The following is a 23,208-nucleotide window of genomic DNA, read 5'->3' on the forward strand; positions in this document are numbered from 1 at the left end:
TGTAAATTTGCAACATGCAGCCAAACGCAGACATCACACACACTCTGATCATAAATAACAGTTTACAGCATAAACAATTCCCCCTCTTGCTCTTTATCTACTTTACTTACAGATTGTATTTCTATTTTTTATTGTTATAATTAATCTATCTTGTAGTTTGCTTGTCATTTATTGTAGACCATCTATCTGTCTGTCTGTCTGTCTGTCTGTCTATCTATCTTTAGCTATTTGTTTGTTTACAGAGGTCCCTCAGTCTCAGTCTGGTATGCAGCCTGTGTCTCAGCTCAGTTCAGCTCGGCTCGGCTCAGTTTAGCTCAGTTCAGCTCGGCTCAGCTCGGTTCAGTTTTCCTCGGTTCAGCTCGGCTCGGCTCGGCTCAGCTCGGTTCAGTTTTACTCGGTTCGGCTCGGCTCAGACCGGGCAGCGGCGGCAAGTTCCTCCGTCAGACGTGACGTCGCCGCTCGTCTAAACTTGGCCAAACTTCCCTCTCGACTCTGGAAGAAAACACCGAGCAGCAGGAGCCTCAGTGTCCGGGCGGGAGTCTCGGAATGTGCGGACGCTCGCGCTTCGACGCCGCTTCTCTCCGCCGACATGTCGACCCGGAGGTCCCGCCGCAGCGACTCTTTCTCCGTCGTGGCGATTCTTTGTGTGGCGGTGTTACTGTGGAGGAGCTGCGTGTGTGTGGAGGACGATGAGGTGCTGGAGAGGAACCAGCTCTCGGAGTTTTACAGTAAGTTCTTCATCTGCTGCAGCTGCTTCTCCTTCTAATGGCCTCCTGCTACACGACTCCTCACATCTTCCCCGTGTGGAGTTTCCCTCGTGTTTTCTAACGTGCAGCAGTAAACCGGACAGTAGATGTGCGTGAAGAAAACCGATTAATCGTTACGACATGTTCCTCGTCGTGCTGGGCTCAGGGGTTGTTTTGAAATGACCCAGTTCCCTGGAGGGTCAGTGAACCTCTCACAAGACGCCTGGTGGCCTCTGGACAGTTTGAGTTTTATTATCTGTGAGCAATCATAACGTTTTATTATCTGTGAGCAATCATAACGTTTTATTATCTGTGAGCAATCATAACGTTTTATTATCTGAGAACAGTCATAATAAGACATGATCATAATACAATCATCATGGCACACAAAGACTTTTATTTACTTTTATTCACCAAAACCAGATTTTCAACAGCTTCTGGAATTAATTATTTAAAGGAAAACACATTTTCTAATTATCTCAAGAAAACCCTATTGTTTTGAATAGATAGATGTTTTCTTAGAGTATTTCAAGAAAATCATCTTTTCTTTATTAGCCTATTTTAAGAAAACTATATATTTTTTCAAATACATTATTTCACGAAAACCAGATTTTCTTGTATAGATTACTTATAGAAAACATTTTTCAAAATAAAGTATTTCAAGAAAACCACATTTTCCTAAATACATTATTTCAAGAAATCCCTATTTTCCTTTTTTAAAAAGTCTTATATTTGGTTTATATGTTATAGACAAAATACCTGATTAATCCATCAAATAAATAATTCAATCCTTCAGTGTGCAACAGTGACCTGGAGGAAGAGAACACTTCTCCAGCTGTTTATCTCCTTTACATTTGTATACAATGAGTATACATCCTATTTTGTCAGAATATCCACTGACACAAAGAGAATAATTTGTTTTAGAAGATAAAAGGTTCCTCTAGATCTTAATCTAGCTTCAATATTTCATAAATCTGTTGAAATACAGATCTGTGTAAAATATGGCTTCGTTTTGGTGGAGAAACATTAAAGAGGTGAACTATAAATATGCATAATATCATAGAAAGACACTTTAGGCCATACAATTTATTAGGCTTTCCCTTCTTGCTTACACATGTCCATCCATCTTCCTCTCTCTATGGTACACAATCACATCACGTCTTCACTTCCTCTTCTGCATCTCCCACCCCTCTTCATACCTCCCTCTCCTCTGCTGGACTCACCCTCCTCACCCTGCCCCTCAACAATCTCTCTCCAGAAAAGGGCATCTTCATCCTGGAGAGCGAGCCGCTGAAACGCTGTGTCACAGTGGACCGCACCAACCTGGTGCTGGAGGACTGCGAGTGGCCGACGCGCCGCATGCTGTGGAAATGGGTCTCCCAACACCGCCTCTTCAATGTGGGCACCAGCACGTGCCTGGGTCTCAACATGTCGGACACGACGCAGCCCCTGGGCATGTTCGAGTGCGACATGGCCCTGCCCGTGTTGTGGTGGCGCTGTAGTGGAAAGATGCTGCACGGGGCGTCCCAGTGGAAGGTTGCCGTGGCCGGACGTTTGTTGGTAGTAAAGAAAAACTCTCATCATGTGTGGAAAAGGTACAACACAGCTAGAGAAGGGCCCTGTTCGTATCCATATGAAGGTAAACACCCGAAATATCCTGCATTTTAATGAAACAGCTCATCGGTCACATTTAACAAGTTTTTAAAATGAATGCCGGGTGTTTTACTTGCAGATATCCACACTTTGTTGGGGAATGCACATGGCATGCCCTGCGCTTTGCCCTTTAAATACAACAACAAATGGTTCCATGAGTGCACGAGTGAGGGGCGTGAGGACCATCTGCAGTGGTGTTCTACCACTACTCGCTATGACGAAGCTGAGAGATGGGGCTTCTGTCCGGTCCAAGGTAAAACACAGACACTACAGAGGCAGGAAGAAAATTGATGCAAGTATGTGGACACCTCCCCACATTGTAATCCTCCCATGCACAAGTCCAAGGCCCACAATGAAGAACTGACCTAAACACAGCCCTGAAACTAAACCTGTAACCTTTAGGACCCTGATCGGACCTGGTATTAACATCTGTCCCAAGTGATCCGATCATAAGTGGTCAGTCACGTTCCCAGCACCACATCCGGATGTGGTGCTGGGAAACATGTGGCCACATTCTGTTCGCTGTGTGAACACAAATTCATCCCGAGCCACATATGAAAGGCCGCCTTCTCAGCTGGCGTCCCCTGACCCGCTGAAGTTTCCACCACATTCTCTTTCACCCAACATCAATAATCAACTCCATATCCCTGCTACAGCTGAATAAGGGGCTATCCCAGTTGGCACATCCTAAAATCTTGTCGAGGGAAATGTTTCCAGAAGTTTGGAACACATGAAAGCCCTGGAACCTGGATCATAGAGATGTGTAATAATTGGGTGGTTGGGTGTCAACATACTTCTTGCCATATAAAAGGAGTTTGTTTCCCACTGAGATTTGTTTAGTTAAAACTCCAAATGAACCATAACTTTAAAACTCTAAGCATTTCTCCTGAGGCGTCTGGTGATGGATGGTTAAGATGCATTCTGTGATCACAATGTCCTTTGTTGTCTCCCTTCACCCTCTTCCCATACATACAAAATAATACCATGCCACCTCTTCACATATCAGTTTCCTTTTGGTTTAAAAAAAAATCATACCTTTATTCATAGATTCCAGTTGTGAGCATTTCTGGGAGTCAAACCAGGAGCTGCATGCATGTTACCAGTTCAACCTGTACACCATCCTGACCTGGAGCCAGGCGCAGTCAACCTGCCAGGCCCAAGGGGGAAATCTGCTCAGCATCACCAGCTTGGCGGAGCACAGGTACATCAGAGGTAGGTACCTGGTTGGTTTAAAGATTACATAAAAAAACTACGAGTAGATTTTCATGAAACTTGGTTCAAGGATGAGGCAGAAAATCCCATAAAATGTCTGCGCGGATCCACAAACATTTTTCACTGATTTGATTTCCCTGGGAATAATTCATGGATCTTCTACTTTTGTCAGCTGCTGCACAGTAGTAGAGTGTGGTGCCAAAGCAAACAAACTATCTTTAACATTGCGAGATAGGGCTCCCATCAGAGATATGTGCTGTGTTGAGTTCTATTCCAGTTCATCCTGTCTCAGATTAAGTTTCCTCCTCACCCTCTGTCCCTTTCAATTATTTTGTCTTCTTCAATGACCTTTTGTTTAATTTATCACTGTATTCTGCTCAGATGGGATTTGACATCGTTCACAACATGCATATTTTTGTATCTTGCCTTAGATCGACTGGCAAGTGTGGGAGTGATGGTGTGGATTGGTCTCAACCACCTGAAGAACGGTCGTGGCTGGCAGTGGTCTGATGGAGCACCTCTGTCATTGGTCAATTTTACCACAGGTACCGATTATTTGTTTGATCCAGGGCCAATAATTCTGAGTATCCTTGACAACAGCTTTATACTTGTAGCACAATGATTTCCCACACAATGCAGTGGTTATGATGGTTACTCTCTCTGGGCAATGAAATCCATAATATGTATAAATGTGCAGTTTGTGGCAAACGGATGCTTCGAAGTTCAATAAACTTTGATGAAAAGAAAATTGGTTGATATAGGCAATTATCATTCTTATTACAGTTATTAATAATAACTCTTTATCCTCCCATCACTGTGTTCCCATCAGCTCTGCCTGCCAGCCCGCTGAAGGACAACAGACAGTGTGGAGTGTACAACTCGGCCTACGAGGGTCACTGGCAGAGCCTTTCCTGTGAGTCTGCGCTGCCTTACATTTGTAAGAAAACACCCAACAACACCAGGAGAGCCGAGCCACTGGGTGAGACACACACACACACACACACACACACACACACACTCTCACACACACACACACACACACACTCTCTCTCTCTCTCTCTCTCTCTCTCTCTCTCTCTCTCTCTCTCTCTCTCTCATTCTCTCATACATACATACATACATACATACACACACTCTCACACACACATTAACACCTGACAAACTGCTCCCCTTCATCCTCACAGGTGTCTTGACTGTGTCAGAGGAAAATTATTCGTCAGAGTGCACATTGTGCTGTAAACTTTTTTTTTAGCTCGTGGGCTGAACAGCTGCACTGCACCTGGGGAGTGAACTTCTGACCCGTCTCTCTGCAGCGCCTTGGGCGGCGAGACCAAAACAATGTCTGCTGTGAATGTGTGTTGTTATTTTGGTCTGTGCTCTTCTGATTTCTCCTCCTCTCCTGGTTCTTCTTCCTCTCACAGAGAATTGGCAGTATATCCATACGGAGTGTGCGAATGGCTGGTGGCCTCATAACGGCTTCTGCTACCGAGTCCTGTCACAATCAGAGGCAGGAAGCTGGGAGGAATCTACCGGGGCCTGTAGCACTCAGGGGGCTAACCTCACCAGCCTCAACTCGCTGTCTGAGGTGGAGGTGCTGCTGAAGCTGCTGGCTAACTGTAAGGAGCATCGTGCAAATACAGATGCATGATTTTCTGTTTGATACTTTTGGGATATATCAACACTATATATTGGTGTAAATTCCCTTTTGTGTACGTATATCCGTGTTTCTTAGTTTCTGGGGACGGTCTGGAGGTGTGGATCGGTCTTCGGAAGTGGGCGTCATCGCCGGCTGTGGAGTGGTCGGATGGCTCACCGGTGACTCTCACTCTCTGGCATCAGTATCACCCTCCTCGCAACCTGACGGATGCAACGCTCTGTGCCAAAGCAGACAGGAAGGTGGGGAACCTTCAGGGTGCCTCAGGGCCAACATACAGAGACAAACAATCATGTACACATTCACATAGTCAAAGTCAGTCTCCAGTTAACCTGAACCCAATGTCTTTGGACTGTACACGGGGAGAACGTGCAAACTCCACACCCCTTAAAATGTTAAATGTTCCATAATTTAAGACAAAGCAAAGCATCATGTGGCTAATTTGAGAAGCTGGAACCATCAAATAACTTTAACGGAATGATATGATATCCAGTATTCATTTTGTTCCTGTTAAGTAGTTGATTAATCATCAGATTATAACAGCTCTGATCCTCTTTCAGTGTTTGTAAGCGTTTGTCGGTTGTTCTCCTTTCACAGAAAGGTACCTGGCTCTTAGCATCATGTGATGAGCGACTGCCGGCTGTGTGCAGAAGACAGAGCCAGAATCCAGGTCATCCCTCTGGATCCTGGGACGAGGATTGTCCTGAGGTAGGAGCACGAATGCACATGCAATTTTTTTTAGATCCACTGGCTGAAGTGCCTTTGAGCAAGAGGAGGAAACTCAACAAAAAACAACCTTTCTCATTATAAAACTCAAAAATCGTCTTAATTGTCATCTGATAGGACTGATAGGACTAACAACAATGTGGTACATCAAAGAGCAAAGGTCACATCTACAAGCACAAGATGCATATCGAGGCCCAGCATGAAACCACATTTACTTTCAATAGAATCACATTTTTATTTCGATCTGCACCAAACTGCATAAAACTCAAAAATATCAGTCCCTTTAACATGCCTGATTTTTCATCAAGAAAAATTCAGAAAAAGAAAAATTCACACCATGAATTATTCTCTGAGAAATCAATGCAAATGTTTAAAAAAACGCCCTCACAATGTTAAAGAAAGTTAAAAAATATCCTGCATCCACCCCCTGATCTGGACCTGCACCAAAATCTATTATTAATGGGTTCTTCCCGACCAATACCACATCCTTCCACCAAGTTTCAGACAAACAAACAAACATGTTCCTGCACATGCATGAAAACGGCTGATGTGTAAAGTGTTGCTCTCACACCGTGAACACTTCCTCCTAGCTTCTCACATAACTGAATGATTTGCAAGAAAATCCGATTTGTTGACATTTTAATTCTGTGTCCACTGGACCACACGGATGACGTGCTGAGCTGCATTACAATAGCTCCATACAGAGCAGGACGTGCACCAGGAGGAGCAACACGCCTGCTGCAGCTCGACTTCTGAGCACGTTGGCCCCCCCCCCTTCAAAAGCACAATAAGCTGATTCACTGGACTGCTGACGTATTGTCTGGCATTCATGTTGCTCCTCGACTCTGTTTACAAGAAAATATCAGACTCCTGACTCATCGGGCTACTTCTCTGGAACATGAGTCAAAAATATGGCCCTGCAGGCACAATATGAGTGGACATGCTCGAGCAGTGGCTGATAATCCCCGTGCGTGCTTTAAGCAAACAAAGCTATATTTTCCTCTTTAATCTCGATAGTGTCTGTGTTGTATGATAGCTCAGTGCAAGTTAACGATGTGAAGTGGTTCACTTGTTGTTAAAATGTCTGTCAGTGGGATAAAAGGATTTCACACTCCAGTTTTAAAGACAGACTTGAATTGTAACTGTACATAAATGTTAGTGTTGGCCTCTGGACCCCAAGCATGGAGAGGACGGGGGGGTAGACGGGCGACCACACCATCAAACACAGACGAGGACTGGGTGGATTTGACAATTTTTCTGTTGTAGAGTTAACATTATTGTTGAGTTTTGGAACTGATCCCAAAAGGACAAATTTAAGGTTCTTAAACTACAAAGTGAATATTTATTTTGAGCGGTGTGGCTCTGTGGATGTCACGCTCAGTCACTTTGCTGCAGACAGATATCTCAACAGTGATTGAATAGATTGTTAAATAAATTAATGAAGACGAGAGGTTGGATTTCTAACGACTGGTGATCCTGTGACTTCCCCTGTTTTGGTTTTGAGTGAAACTGTTGTTGCTGTGAGAAGTGCTATAACACACAGTCCTGGGGGGATTCATTCTAACACCTTCTCTTACAGCGCCATCATCCGGGCAAAATTTTAACTTTGACAATATTTTGGCTGATGAAAAGATTACTGCTGAAGCAGAAGCGAAAGCTGATTTAAAAGCTGTAAGTGAACCAGATCTCAAATCTCACCAGACTGGATAATGCTGTAAGAGCCACAGTACTCAATAGTTTGACTAGTGAACTATGTTTGTGTTGTTGTTTTATTGTGTTAGAAGAAAACATTCATATTGTTATAGCCTATGACAGGTGATGGTAAGATTGAGAGAAGTCAGTGGAGGTTTGGCTCGACACAAGTTTTTCCCTGTGTGGTATGTAAAGGAGTAAACGAGTAAAATCTTCCTTCATTCTAGATCTGCAGCTCATTGATTCATTCAGACCCTCCGGACTCCGATCGCTCTCTTTCTCTCTCTATCTCTCACTCACGCCAACACACAGAAAAGCATTGTCATCAGACCGGATCTGTAAACTCAGACTGACTTGTACAATATAGAACAAGACTGCAGCATCTTTATAAATACTACATATATGAAGTTGTTTCATTAGTGTGTTATTTTATTTTTCAGGGCTGGAAGCGACATGGTCACTCCTGCTACACGGTGACGAGCCACGAGCAGAGCTGTGAAGATGCACAGATGGGGTATTACTGCAAGGCTCCTCTTCTTACTGTGGAGAACAGGTGATTTATTGTGTACAGGATTTATTAGGGTGACTTGTATAATAAATTCAGTTTGTGGCAACAAAGGGTCTCTGTCTCCTCACCCGTCCTCTTCGTCACGTCGGCAGGTTCGAGCAGGCGTTTGTCAACAGTTTGCTGAGTGAGAGAGGAACCAACAGTAGCTTGTATTACTGGATCGGCCTCATGGATCACAGGGAGACAGGAGAGTACAGCTGGCTTCTTCACAACAGTTCCTCTCTTCCTCTCACCTTCACGAACTGGAACAAACATCAGCCAGGTAGCCTGTTTTTGAATGAAAATATTATTTGCAAATCACAACTCTGTGTGTTTACACTCCTTCTGTCCCTCTTCCTGTCCTCAGCCAGTAGCGGCGGCTGTGTTGCGATGTCAGGTGGGCCCGCTCTGGGTCACTGGGAGGTGAAAGACTGCAGGTCCTTCAGAGCCTTGTCAGTGTGCAAGCAGAGTGTGAGCAGTTACCACGATCTCCACCTGCCAGAGCACCACATCGACACTCACGCCCCCTGTCCTGCAGGCTGGGAATCACAGTCTGGGCTCCTCGACTGTTTTAAGGTTGGATCATCTTTTCTCTCTGCTCCTCTCTCCTCTCTGTCCTGAGTCAAGTTTCAGATTCATCCTCTCAGTTTCATCACTTTTTTAATCAGCTTGTTTGAGGGGAAGTTACTTGGATTAAACCATGAAGTGAATATAAAGATGTGTCTCCACTTCCTCCCACTATCCAGAAATGAAGCTCAAATATCCCGAATTTAAACACTTGGGTTAATTATGTAATTTGGAGCCAGATTCTGCACAGTAGTGATTGAGGTGTGGAGCCCTGGTATCATAGTCCCATCTATGCACACGCTTCATGACGTTTCTCTCTGTTTTATACCATCAAATTAAAAGCAAACTTACTGGAGAAATGAAGACTTGATCAAACATCAGTGGGATAAGTGCTACCTAAAATGACAGAAATCGTCTTTGAGAACATTTTCTCAGGAAATACACAGAATATAAATGTAAAATCTGTTTCTATATGTGCGATGCATTCCTGCAGTTTGTTGTCCACTGATCCTGTAGCTCTGTGCTGACAGTATGCGTTTGCTCCTCTAGGTGTTCCATGACGAGAAGGTCCTGATGAAACGCTCGTGGGTGGAAGCAGACTTCTTCTGCCAGGCCCTCGGGGCTCAGCTCGCCAGTTTCTACCACTATGAGGAGCAGGTGTTTGTTAAGCAGCTGCTCAGTACCATGTTTGAAGGGTTGGTACAGCCCTCTGGGCCTCGTACATGCAGGAATGTTACATAAACTGATGAATGCATCAGTTGAGACAGAATTAATTGTTTTGTACAAAAATCACAGAGATTAAACCTTTTCTTCCTAATTGTATCTTTTGTAGAATCAAGTGAGCAATAGTGTCGAACTATATTTTGTATAGACTGTAAGATAATATATAACATATCCATTTGATATATCTGACTATATATCTCAGGAATCTCTGCTGGGACCTTTCCCCATCACAGGACAGTAGTGGCTAGTTTTTCCCCAGCTAGCATTTCTACTATTGTCCTTGCTTTGTTTTATTTTCATTCTCATTTCATCACTCTATAAAGTGGCCTTTAAAGGCACAATATATATATAAGTTATTATTATTATCATTCGGAATTTACAAAATTGAGAGGCACTATATCACCTAAACAATTACCTATAAAGTTATACGATTTTTCTTACGCTGATTATTTATTCCCACACAACTGGACTGAATTCTTCCATAATGTGCTGGTGAAGTATTTTAATAACTGTTGTCAAAGTTCAAATCTGAAAAGGGTTTTGAGACTTGCTCCATGGACTTGTGTTGCAGTGTGATTTTTCTTCTGCTCCTCTCTTTCCAGAACGCAGGGTCGCTGGTTCTGGGTGGGTTTAAACAAGAGAGACCCTGAATATCCCGGAGCCTGGGAGTGGTCCGACGGCTCCCTTGTAAGCCCACAGTCCACTAATGTGTCTCATTTACCCTCATTTAAGTTCAGATTCATCCATTACAGGATTTTGTCTTGTGCAGGTGGTGACGTCCTTCATAGAGGATAAGAACGAGGAGGACGACAGGAGGGACTGTGCCGTGTACAGTGACCTGACCAACGTTCTGACGCCGCAGCCCTGTGACACCAAACATGAGTGGGTCTGCAAGTTGCCCAGAGGTGAACACCCTCACCCTCACTACTCTCCACACTGGCTTAAAACGATCAACACCAGACTCCTCTTATAGGATTTCACTAAACTCAGATCTATTTCGCAGGTGAAAAACTGAAAAAACCCTACTGGTACACTGAGGGTGAGTATAATACTTAAATTCTTTGCTTTTGACAGACACAAACTTTGCAATCTGTTGAAGTGTTTATGAAATATAGCAATCTAGGAAAGATGTGACCGTGGTTTCTAAAAATCTACCAAAGAAGACTCAAGGTGCTGAAACAGCTTTTTATTAGCAGCTAACTGAAAATGATAATCATTTATACACTTGTAAATGTGTTAGTATGAACTTAATATTATACATATCTTTATTTCTACCTCTACCTTTTTGGGAGTTTTTTCTTTATGCTGACATTGAGTCTTGTTGTATGTTGTTCTATATGTTGTACAGATTTTAAAGACTTGACATGGGGGAATTTCTTCAAATCTGCTACAAATGTTCACTTGAACTTGAGGATGAACTGATTGGGTTTTGAATGATACTTAAGGGTCGAGGTCAGTACGACCATAACATGGATTTGGCCACAAGTCAAGTGTCTGTACGCAAAGTATGACAACAATCACTTATATATCTTTTGTTATATTCCCTCAGTCTTCACTACATATGTTAAATGAGTCTGGGCAGATACGGATGTAATAATTGTAGTTAGTCTTGAACTTTAAAATAACATTTGACTTTAACACGGGGTCATATTTCTTTGTTAGTTTGTTAGTTTGCTGCCAGTTAGTTTATAGTTTGTGTTACTTGTTTTTTAAGTAAACACAAAGTCATTTTTTAAACGTCCAAGGGCATCATTGAATGGGAAACAGCACCAGCCCTAACAGTACATCAATTCATTATAGCCACTGTATTATTTTATTAATTAAAAAAGGGTCCTGTTTTAAGACTGTCGTCCGTGCTCCGCCGCAGAGAGCGAGCCCTGGGTGTTTTACCGTGGAGCGGAGTACCTGCTGGCGAAGCAGCCGTTTGACTGGGACGCTGTGTCTCTGGCCTGCCAGATGATGGGATCCTACCTTCTGTCCATTCACTCCAGGGACGAGCAGCACTTCGTAAAGGAACGCTTGCGGCGGGTGTGTGACAGCCGCTACTCATATACTGTTCAGACTCCCAGAAATTCAGTATTGTTACTATTCTATTCCATTAGATTCAGTCTTGCTATATAAGCTGTTTAAAGCACCTTTTTGTGCAAGTTAAGTGATTTACAAATGACAAATGAGAATCTGGTGATAAGAGAATGTGAATAGTAAAACAATTTGAGACTAATGCACACACTATACGAATAGCAGTATAACTTATGTTTTACAGTACAAGTGTGTCTAACATGATTATCTGTACATTTCTACTGTAAAATTTGATTTAAAACATATAGGATGTCAGTAGTTTTAAAAGTAATACATGTTTTTCGTAATGTTTAATTTCTAAAGCAAACTATTTAAAAATATTTTTTTCATATCAATAACTACTTTAAGGACAATTCAACTTATTAACAAAGTAGAAACTTGTATTTAGAAAGTCAGTCTTTGCTCATGTTAAAGCATAGTATTAGCTCTAAGTGCACAGCCAAAGAAATGTACACGTGCTTGAACAAGTGTGAACACAACTGAACAAGTGTGAACACTCATCCCTCATACAACCTCAAGTGTTTACAGACACGCACTGAAAAGCTGAAGCGTTCCTCATATGTTGACACGTTCATGCTCGAGCGCCTTCGCACACAGGGAGCAGGAAAAAGGCCGATTGTTTGGCCGAAGCCTTCTGGACCCGACTAAAGAAATCTCTTGTGGTGTCGAGGCTTGTGAGGGATAAAGGGAACAAAACGAGGCGATGAAAGACAGTGAAGCACTTGCCAAGGAGAGCGCCTGAATGGCCGCTCATGTCAGAGGGGCTCTGAAAAGACATCCAGCCCAGTGAGGAGAGGATTGCAAAGGAGGAGGGTTAAAGTAAAGTTATTTTTCCATCCCTCTCTCTCTCTCTCTCTCTCTCTCCTTCATTCAGCTCTCCCTGGGCCCGACTGAGTGGTGGATCGGCCTGTCCGTTGGGCAGCCAAGAGAGGAAGTCATGTGAGTACATTTAGGAGCTGTTCAAAAAAGATCAATGAAAATGTTAAAAAACACCCTCACATTGTTTAAGAAAGTGGAAAAAAAGTACTTTATCCACCCACTGATCTGGATGCGTATATCAAAATTATGATTTATTCTTTCCTGACCTGCACAACATCCTTCCACTAAGTTTTGTGGAAATCCACATGCAAATAAACATGCAAGCCAACATACAATCTGATAGGGGCGAAGACCTCTTTGGCGGATGTAAGAAATGAGAAGCTTCGGAATATATATATGTATATGTGTGTCTGTGGCCAGTTAAAACATCCATTTTTATTCTGCCCTCTGCAGGAAAAATTCCATGGCAGGATTCAGCATAAATTCAGTCGATACCACTTTTCCTGTGCGTGTTCACATGTTCACGTTAAACATAAAGTTTTAGTCGCAAGCAGGCGTCAGTTTAATACCAGCCCTGCTCTGTAGAAGCTGAGTAACTGACCCTCTCTTAAATCATCAAGTCATCTAGACTAGTATTTGATTTCAAATATATATATTTTCATGCATCTTTCACATTTTGTAGATTGTTGCTACTATATTGGGCGATAAAAGAAACAAAGTTCTTGTTCAGTTTCATAAAGATCAGAACATCCGCTAGGACGCCAACAGAGAATCTCTGCATTTGTTTGCAGGTGGACCGACAAGACAGAAGTAGACTTTCAGAACTGGGCTCAAGAGGCGGCTGGCCAGAGGAAAAAAGGATTGTGTTTCACCATGTCCTCTTCAACGGGTAAACACATGCACATGCAGAATAACACACTGATACATGCACTGTGTACTTGCACATGCTAGAATAAGGTGAGGTTTTTGTGGCGTGTTGCAGGAAAGTGGTCAACGAATAAATGCAGCGATGTCCATGGCTATGTGTGCAAGAGAAAGACTGCGTCTGTGTTGGAAACGCCCAGGGAGCCGCACTACATCGGAGGATGTCCCGAGAAATGGTTGTACTTCGGACACAAGGTTCAGACACACACACACACACACACACACACACACACACACACACACACACACACACACACACACACACACACACACACACACACACACACACACACACACACACACACACACACACACACACACACACACACACACACACACACACACACACACACACACACACACACACACACACACACACACACACACAGTGCCTCAGGTTGTTGGGGAGTATCTGTCTGAAGTGAAGCCAAAGTGCCTGAAACTTGTATTCTCTCAAATGACCAGCTGAGGGCGACTCCACTGTTTTGAGAAAATAAGTGCAGTTAATGTCTATGAGAAAATGACTCTACTTCTCATTTGATTTATAACATCATTAGACATTTTCCAAAATAGTTCATGGTTTCAATCTCTAGTTTCAAATCTTCCCTAATACAGCATGATGTTCATTTTGTAAATGTTGTTCCCATTTAGACTCAAATAGTCGATAAAGTACAATATGCATTGAGGCGTGGATACCATGTGATTGACAGCTAGTACCGTCCAATGGGTGAAGGTGGAAGGTGTGGGATTCTTGTCTTTAAATCACAATATAGTAAAAGACACTTCCTGTGACATAAAATATTTATTTAGCAGACAAATAAAGTACATCAATAAACACAAATGTCTTTATATCGTCTCACAACTAGCTTTATACTGTGTGATAAACCATTTTTTTGGTTCATATAATGCTAAGAAATCCAAAGTGTTACTGTTTTTCGAATGACTACTGAGAAGAGCGACACATTTTACTGCCTTCCCTCCACAGATCAGGTCTAAAATAGTCACAGCCTCTGGGACTGAAGCAGGATGTTTATATTTACATACAATGTTCCTAGAGTGAAAAACCCCCAACTGATGACGTTCAAGCTGAGTCAACCTCAGTTAAGACCAAAACCATCTGATCTTCTCTTAACTCGTCGAGCTTTAGATCTCAACGTGCAATTTTCTTGTAAATATATGATGACTACAGTGTTCAAGTTATGCCAATTTTTGCATTTGCATACATTATTTGTTGATAGGAATTTTTTATGACCAAATTTGTATTAGTTAATCTATAAATTATAATTCTATGTATAATATATGCATGCATGTATATACACACAATCTGATATAAGTGAAAAAAATACAAATTTATTAGAATATCAAATATGTACACATAAATATATTCATACATGTGAATACAGTAAATATCCAATAATATGCCAAGATGAGTGTAATAGTTTGACCCAATTAAACATTTTAAATAAAATTCATTTGGCGTATTAGATATATTCTTAACCTTAGCCCCCAGCAACTTTCTTAGTTCATATCAGGTATTGTGGGAAAAAGAAAAGGAAAATATATTTATTTAAAAAATTCTAAAAAATACGTTGCAAATTTAGATTTTCTTCATTAGCAAAACATTTTCCATCAGACAAATCATCAGGTAGAAATTTAGTTAAAAATATAGAAGTAACTTAATAATAATAATATGGACATTCATTCATTTATTACTCTGCTGCCCCAGATTAGAGGCACTGCCTTCAAATAGATTTGGTCTTTATTCTTTGTTCTGCACAATAAACTAAATTTAAAGCCTTGCAGCGATGTGCGTCCTTCCTCTCCTTGAACATAAAATATGGATGGATGTCCTTTTTTTAATGTCTTTATTAGAGCGTTGACAGGAAAGAGAGGGAAGTGACAGAGATGAGAACAACATAAAACAAAGTTTCCTGGCTGTGGTTCAAGGTTGATGCCTAAAAGCCCCAGTCCATAAACACTGGTGTTAAAGCATACTGTTATCAACCACCTTTATGAGCACAGTAAAGAAGTGAATGTCTTGTGTGTCACCTTATTTACCTTTAACCATAAGAGGCACCTATTAGACGAGCTCTGGCAGTGAGAGGTAAATAATAATTAAATGAATAATTTTATAGTCGTGTGTGTGTGTGTGTGTGTGTGTGTGTGTGTGTGTGTGTGTGTGTGTGTGTGTGTGTGTGTGTGTGTGTGTGTGTGTGTGTGTGTGTGTGTGTGTGTGTGTGTGTGTGTGTGTGTGTGTGTGTGTGTGTGTGTGTTGACAGTGTCTCTTACTTCACCTGCCTGACAGTCCAAAGGACGGAAAGAGTTGGAAGGATGCCCAGTCCATCTGCTCCTCTTTCCAAGGCTCACTGGTCGCTATAGAAGACGAGATTGAACAAGGTAGAGAACAGTTCACCCACCTGATGACATACAAACATCATCAAGACAAGACCACATTGTTTAATGTCAAATCTTATTGTAAAATTGTCATTTTCCTTTCCACCAACATTTCCCCAGCCTACATCACCATGCTGATGCAGGGCAGCTCTGTAGGCGTGTGGATTGGTCTTGGTGATGGGGACATCATGAGGTGGACCAATGGGAAATCAGTCAGCTTCACCAACTGGTCTCCAGTTGAACCAAAAAGCTTCCTCACAGTAAGCTCCTGTGAACTGACCCGACTGTTGGATATCTACTTATTTGTTGTGTGTTATTATTATTATGTGTATTTGTGTCGATGTGAAGTCGACATCTAACTGTGTCAATTTAGTTTTTAAGAAAACATGTTTTTTTTGGGTTGTTTTTAATACCACATTACATATGATCCTTAGCTACTGGACCTTTGAGCAGCTAGTCAAAGCATAGACTGTATATACAGATGGACGATGAGTTTCCACTTCCTCCCACAATCCAGAAATGTAAAATATACACAATACCAACGCTGCCATCTTGCGCCGGGCAGCGAATCATGATGTTTCCCTGTTTTTGTAATATAAAGCAACTAATTAAAATCAAAACTCACATGGAAAAATAACATTTGTGACCAATACTGCAGCCAGCCACCAGGGGTCGATGGGGAGCCGACATCTTTATATACAGTCGGAGTCAGGGGGTGGGGATCAGAGCTACAGCTTTGTCATTGCGACTGGGACAAAAACAGATCATTCAACCAGCAGACCGTGAGATCCAAGTCCTCTAAGACCTGGTTTTAACAACCTGTGCAAACACCAAACAGATCCTGACGTGTTACATCCGTGAGCTGAGACAACATGTGTTCACGAAATGGGTTTGTGTGCATCTGTGTATTTATCTGTTGCATATTCACTCCCAGGAAAGTGACTGGCTCAGTGGATTCGCCAAAGAGCCTTTGTGCATCGTTCTGTCCAACAACCACAACTTCCACCTGACGGGAAAGTGGTACGACGAGAAGTGCAGTGAGACTGGGTATGGCTTTGTCTGTCAAAGACCTCAAGGTGAGATCCTGTTAGTTATTCTCTCTTTGGTTTTACATTTGTCATTATCTGTCTTTCATTGCCTCTCTGGGGGTTTTTCAGGACACCTGGTTTTCTCCTTTTTGCTGCCAGCTTTTCTCTTCAGCTCCAGCTCTCTGATGCTGAATGGCCTTTCATAAGCTTCTCCTATGACTTCTCCTTTTATCTCTGCAAGTCGTAAAAAAACAGAACATTTTGAAGTAGAATAATGAGTCGTGACGGGTGTTTGTTTTCACAACGATGAGAAATTTAAGAAAATTAAAGCAGCACTATGATACTTTTACCGAGCAACAGCGCCCTCTGCAGCCACACGTGGTGACTAATTCTGTTGGATTCTGTGTCCGAGCGATGAAATGGGTTTTCACGTGGAGAAAAAACAAAGCCAATCAATCTCTTGAACAGAGCCTCTCACTGTGTAGTCCCACTACAGGTGCAACAACTTACATCGATCTCATTGTGTTTCAACCTGATGTATTACACTTTGGTTTGCCTATTGTCACTGAACAGTGTATTGTATTGATCTTGATGTAGATCTACATGTAGTTTTCCCTCTTTATATGTGAAACTATTCCTTTGTTGACATGAGTGACCGTCATTATTGTCCTTAAAGGGATAGTTCACCCAAAAAATGAAAATTCACTCTATCTACTCACCACTATGCAGATGGAGGGGGGGCTGACGTGTTTGAGTCCACAACAGTGTTGCAGCCAAACACAATTGAAGTCAATGGTGACCAGTTCTTCAAACGTAAAATTGTCACGTATTGGATTTGGCTGCAAATCCTTTTTGGGTGAACTATCCCTTTAAGTAATCGTCCTGATCTCTATCTCACCACCCCACCTCTCTTGTTTTGTTACAGATACATCCAAACCCCCCACCCACTCCTATCACCACCCTCTCCCTGATAATATTGAGTACAGGACCCGCAGCTACAAGGTTGTGTCTGGCAACATGAGCTGGTACGACGCCATGCACTTGTGCATAGAGAATGATTCTGACCTAGTGAGCATTACAGATGCCTACCACCAGGCTTTCCTTACTGTCCTTGTCAATAGATTGGCAGTCCCCCACTGGATTGGGCTGTATAGTCAAGACGTATGTATCCTCTCGTCCAATATGTACTGCATGATTCTGCACCGTGTGTGTCTTCTGTTTGTTTGCGCCAGAAATGTGGTGTTGTGTGTGTTTGCTTTAATACAGTTAGTTTTTAAAGGAATAGTTTAAAACTTTGGGAAATACACTCATTTACTTAAAAAATGTGTAACCACGTGTACAATCGATACCACTCATGTCTGGATGGTAAATACGGAGCCACAGCCAGCAGCATTAATATGTTATTACTTTTTTATTTCTTACTTAAACCAAAAACCATCATATTGTAGTTCACAGGAAGTTATGTGATGGACTTTTCCTTGACTGGGAGCAGTGGCCTAATAGTCTCATTGTCATGTTACTGGTGAGTTGTGATTTGACGAAATTTGATGAAAATCTTTATTAATATATAACTTTAAGCTAGCGAGTAGCAGCCAAAATATCACATACCTCTCCCATGGAGTAGGACAGCAAAATGTAGATGTTTATCCTAAGTTAAATAAATACAGTTAAGTTAAGCTACGCTAAAATAAGATAAGCTTGGATAAGACAAGATGAATTAAGATTTTCTAGCTACGCCAAGATTGTATTGGCTGTAGGAGAACATGAGTGGGATTGTTGTGTAACTTTCAGCAAGAAATCAAGAATGTGTATTTGCCAAAAAACTATTTCTTTAATTCTGGTTATTGAGCATGAATTGCAGAAAATACTCATCAGCATGCATGAGTTTAATTTTAAACTACTTTTTGTTTTTCTTTAATGAAAGCATGGTTTGTAAATGACACATGTCACATGACACATCATCAACATCTTAAACTGGCAAATGTTGCCTGTTCTTAAAATGTTTTAAGATTTTTAATTTCTTTAGATTAATGTGTTCTGGCTCGAATAAAATAGCTTGGAACTAAATCTTACTAGAAGGAAACATGTTACCCACAGGTCTGAAGTATAAAGATAAGTGTTACAAAATGTCCCATTTTTTTAGTTTAGTTGCCCGTCGAAGGCCAGCCAGTTGTCTCACGTGCCTCCAGGAGTTTTTTCTCCTGGCACTCTATCCACAGACACGTGGTTTCTAAAAGTCAGATTCATGTATCACGAGCTCTCATGGAAAGTCTTAGTCAGAGAGAGAAGTGAAAACTGAGTGAGAGAACTGATGGATTATAAGTTATAAACAAAAGCTTGGACACCTGTAGAAATTGTTTTCATTTAACATTCAATGCTTTAATATTTCCATCACTGCAGGAAAACTTCAAGTTTCTTATTCCCTGAAAAGGCCATTTTTCTGTTTAAATTTACATGATTTTTATTTTAACTTGGGCAGTTCAGCCCAGTTATTATTACACACAGTATTCCAAATCACCTGCTGCTACAAGCTACTGGTATAACTACCTCTAGCTCTAATCAAACTAATAAGCAAGCTGTTGTGCATGCATAGACCGACATCCACTGCTGCATTATAAATAAACAGTCTTACAGGGAGAGTGCTACCACAGCTTGCGACTTCTTGACTGACGTCCTTGTGACTGTGCTTCCTTACAGAGTGGCATCAATTACCAGTGGTCAGATGGCAGCGACACTGTGTACACCCACTGGGACGCAGCCGATGACGATGACGACTTTTTGACAGGAGAGTGTGTGTACATTGATGTGAACGGAGGCTGGCGGAGAGCCGACTGTGAAACTCCGCTACCAGGAGCCCTGTGTCACGTCTCCACACCGAGTCAGTGACACTTCAGTGAAACGGGAAAATCTGAGTCTCGACACTGCGTCTGTTACGTTTCTGTTAAAAAACAACAATCTGCCCTTTGTCTCCTCCTCTCCCAGGCAATAAACCATTTACCTCCTACGAGGGAGCGTGTCCGTCCACGTGGGTGAAATTTGGACACGGCTGTTACAACTTTGAGCCTGTGGTGGACAAACTCACATTTGAAGAGTCGAGAGAGCACTGCAGGCAGAAAGGTAAGCGTCCATAAGCTGTGATTTTGATTATTGATTACATGTTTTATTTCCAATTTGAGTTTGTCTGGATGACGATGATATGATTTAAAAGATAAATTAAAGAATTGGCTGCCACATGGAATGCTTACTCCCCCTACAGGTCAAATGGAGGAACTGCTCAGAAAAGGATTAGGTTTTAGAAAACTGGTTTAATTTTTACTTTGAAGGAAATTGATAAAAACAGTAAAATCCTTTACAGTCTCTATGTTAGCTGGTTTTATATTGACTGTCCAAACATGAGAGTGTTTTTTAAAAATCGTATCTAATTCTAAAGAAGTTTTTTAATTTTCCATACGTGTCAATCTGTTCCTTTGAACTGCGCAGTAGTGATGAGTTTGTTGTTCTTCTGTCACTTCCCAGTCAACACCTCGGATGTCCTGACCATTGAGAGCGAGACAGAGAACCGTTTTGTGCTGGAGCAGCTGTGGTCATCGGGGCTGCGTCACCAGACCGTGTGGTTGGGAATGCACTTCAACATCGACAGTAAGAATCCATTAGTCTCCCTCTACCAATCAGATGATCCCAGTTCCCGGCAAACCCACGTTTTTATCAAACTGTTCCCTCTGTGCTTTTAGCTGATTCTATGTCCTGGGTGGATGCTTCACCTATGGATTACACCAACTGGCCTAATAAAGCCCCAGACTCCAAGCTGCTGACTGCAGATACCTGTGTGACCACCAGCGTGGGTGACGGTGTGTGGCACCTGTCACGGTGCAATGAGCGGCTCGGCTTTGTCTGCAAAACCATCTCAGGTAAGTTGATATGGAAGCTATGGGACCTTCGGAAATAATATTGGTTTCCCTGCGTTGAACACATCCAACTTTTTTCTAGCTTTCTAAAAAATGATGGTGGTGTCAAAAGAGACTGAAGAACAAACTCAGACAGATTCCAGAATAGTTCATGTATCTCAAAGTTGTCCACCTTCTGTGTTGACGTTTTATTAATTTTATTATTTTTAAGGGATCAGATTTTATTTATGTCTTTCATACTGTTAGATGTGATTTTATTTCAAGTGAGTATAATTACTTTGTCTTGTCTATGTTTGGGTGATCTCGCCAAGACAAATTTGAGTCAACTTCATTGATATGACAAAAACACATTTTGAAATATATATCTGTGTATATATAAAATGTTGACAAAATTGCTGGAAATGCCCATCAACATAATTATGTAAAATAAGGTTTTCATATGTATTCTATTGATAATTATTAAGATGATATATGATAAGATATATTAAACCTCACTGTATGTTTTCTTTTGTAGATGGAAGTTCTGAGGTGGAGGTGGAACCACTGAATGGTAAAGTGCACTTTCACTTGAACGGTTAATGTGTCCTGTAGCTGCCATAAGCACAAGTGCAGTGCTACCTCTGCCAAGGAGCTGATGTTTTTGTCTGCTTGTTATTTATGAGGATTATGCACAGAGTACTCATCAAATTGCCGGATCTGCACTTTCCCTGACATTGTGAGCATCTTTCAACATTTTCATTGATTTCTCAGGGAATAACTCACGGATGTTGATGATAAAAAATCCGGGATATTTAGGAGATATTTATTACGTGTGTAATTTAGTGGAGATCCAAATAAAAATCCAGATCTAGGGAATTTAAATGTTTTAAATTTGAATCATCCTATCGTACCATGTTAAAGAAATAAAAAAATCCAGAACTAATAGGCTATTCTTTGTGTCATGAACCACCTCCAAATAATTCCATGGAAATCAGTTCTGTAGTTTTCGAGTAATCCTACTGACAGACAGAAACAAATGGCAATGAAACATAACCTCCTTGGCAGAGATAAAAATACATCTGTCATCTTCATACATGTAATCAACTAGAGGGTGATCATACCACACATTAAAACAAAAGCATGAATAATGTATGTTGTGTGTTACAGGTTCACATCATGGCGTCGTTGCTGCAGCAGTGCTGGTGGCTGTACTCATCTTTGCCCTGCTGGCAGGAGCAATGTGGTTTGTGTACAAGAGGAACACTACACGCTTTCGTGGGATCCCGATTCTGGGAAGTGCTTATTACAGACAATCAGGCTCCCAGTCTTTAGAGTCAGATGGAAATGTGCTGATGACGGACCTGGAGGCTCACTCAGGAGAATAGCACTCAGTGACTCCCCCTTTCCTATTTCAAAGCGTTCTTCATCTCTCACCCGCTTCACCATCAGGTACGAATGCCACAAGACACTGTAAAGCTGTGACGCTGACTCCTCAGGACAGTGGTGAGACGATGACGGCCAAATGTTTCTTTCGTTAATCCGAGGAAAGGATCCCAGTCAATCTCAGTCTGCAGTTTTCATTTACTCAAACCATTTCAATGGGACATGTTTGTGAAGATATGTCCTGTGTTGACACTGAATATAATGCATTTGAAGTTCTGTTGTTTGAAGTAGATAAACAAAGTTCACACAAATGAAAATGTTGAAGAAGGGATGCTAGCGATCTTAAGATTTGTAAAGGAGTTACCGAACACTTGTTTGTTTGTTAGTAGGAGGATTTAGTGTGATCGGTTAACACTATATAGGAAAAGAATTTGAATAATAGGGAAATGTTTAAATTAATAATATTAAACCAGGTGGGGAACTCATGGTCTACCTGTCAGGGTCAAAAGAAACGTACATTGTCATAAGTAACCGACACATTGATGACAAAACTGAAAAATATACAAATTATATTTGTGATGTCATTTTGTACATTTAGTTGAGAATCCAGGAGCTGTAAGAGTTGTACATGTGCTACAGCAGTCAGTATTACTTATTAGTGTTACTTACCAGTATTTTTTTTTACTTAATTTTTTAATATACTGCCTGTGTATGGATAACAGTGGTTTCTTTTTCTATATACATTCATCTGACAGATCATGTGTGAGGCATAACTGATGATTTGATTTATTTTTTTCACTGTTGTCTGTGGATGTAAAGCAAATTATGAGATGTATTTTGCACAACTCTCTCTGTGTTTCTAATAAATTTAAAAGTAGGCTTAATGGATGAATGTTTGTTCATTTGAGTGTCCCGCACCATATGGAGTGGCATGGCATTTTTATATTTGGTTCAATGGTAACAATCGACACCATTGAGTTCTGCTTTGTCGGTAACAGAGAAGTCTAAGAAATAGAAGATATCAAGCACAAGTTAATTTATCAGCACACAGCATGAGCATTGTTTTACCTCAATACAAAGCAACTGAGCTCAGCAGTTGACGATGTTTGACAACAACGTCCATGTCTTTTAGTTGACAGAACCTACCGAGGTCTTGTAAAGGGCATAATCGGACAAA

At 41.4% G+C, this 23,208-nt stretch overlaps 1 protein-coding gene across 2 annotated transcripts; it reads left to right on the top strand.

Moving 5' to 3' along the window:
- The first annotated feature begins 335 nt into the window (after positions 1–335).
- On the top strand, positions 336–22,915 carry pla2r1 (phospholipase A2 receptor 1). Of its 2 annotated transcripts, none has more exons than XM_035152742.2 (30): positions 336–728; positions 2,005–2,385; positions 2,479–2,652; positions 3,447–3,611; positions 4,043–4,156; positions 4,441–4,590; positions 5,033–5,227; positions 5,344–5,507; positions 5,863–5,973; positions 8,124–8,236; positions 8,344–8,513; positions 8,598–8,806; positions 9,347–9,492; positions 10,123–10,207; positions 10,290–10,425; positions 10,524–10,559; positions 11,364–11,548; positions 12,474–12,538; positions 13,210–13,307; positions 13,401–13,537; positions 15,622–15,739; positions 15,857–15,996; positions 16,671–16,812; positions 17,690–17,925; positions 19,462–19,642; positions 19,747–19,881; positions 20,281–20,403; positions 20,496–20,672; positions 21,184–21,219; positions 21,816–22,915. In XM_035152742.2, exons 1-30 carry the CDS (start codon positions 590–592, stop codon positions 22,031–22,033), a joined length of 4,479 nt encoding a protein of 1,492 aa, XP_035008633.1. In that variant the 5' UTR covers positions 336–589; the 3' UTR covers positions 22,034–22,915. The 2 variants fall into 2 exon arrangements, with proteins under 2 accessions (XP_035008633.1, XP_035008641.1); XM_035152750.2 differs by having other exon boundaries at positions 11,388–11,548.
- The last annotated feature ends 293 nt before the right edge of the window (positions 22,916–23,208 follow it).

This window comes from Hippoglossus stenolepis, chromosome 1, assembly GCF_022539355.2.
Source record: "Hippoglossus stenolepis isolate QCI-W04-F060 chromosome 1, HSTE1.2, whole genome shotgun sequence".
NCBI classification, from domain to species: domain Eukaryota; kingdom Metazoa; phylum Chordata; class Actinopteri; order Pleuronectiformes; family Pleuronectidae; genus Hippoglossus; species Hippoglossus stenolepis.

Bases quoted from the DNA above. Each gene is read 5' to 3' on its own strand.
- pla2r1 (XM_035152742.2), top strand. From the start codon at position 590: ATGTCGACCCGGAGGTCCCGCCGCAGCGACTCTTTCTCCGTCGTGGCG. The intron at 9,493-10,122 runs GTTGGTACAGCC...CTCTCTTTCCAG, and splicing joins CTCAGTACCATGTTTGAAGG to AACGCAGGGTCGCTGGTTCT. The intron at 20,404-20,495 runs GTAAGAATCCAT...CTGTGCTTTTAG, and splicing joins AATGCACTTCAACATCGACA to CTGATTCTATGTCCTGGGTG.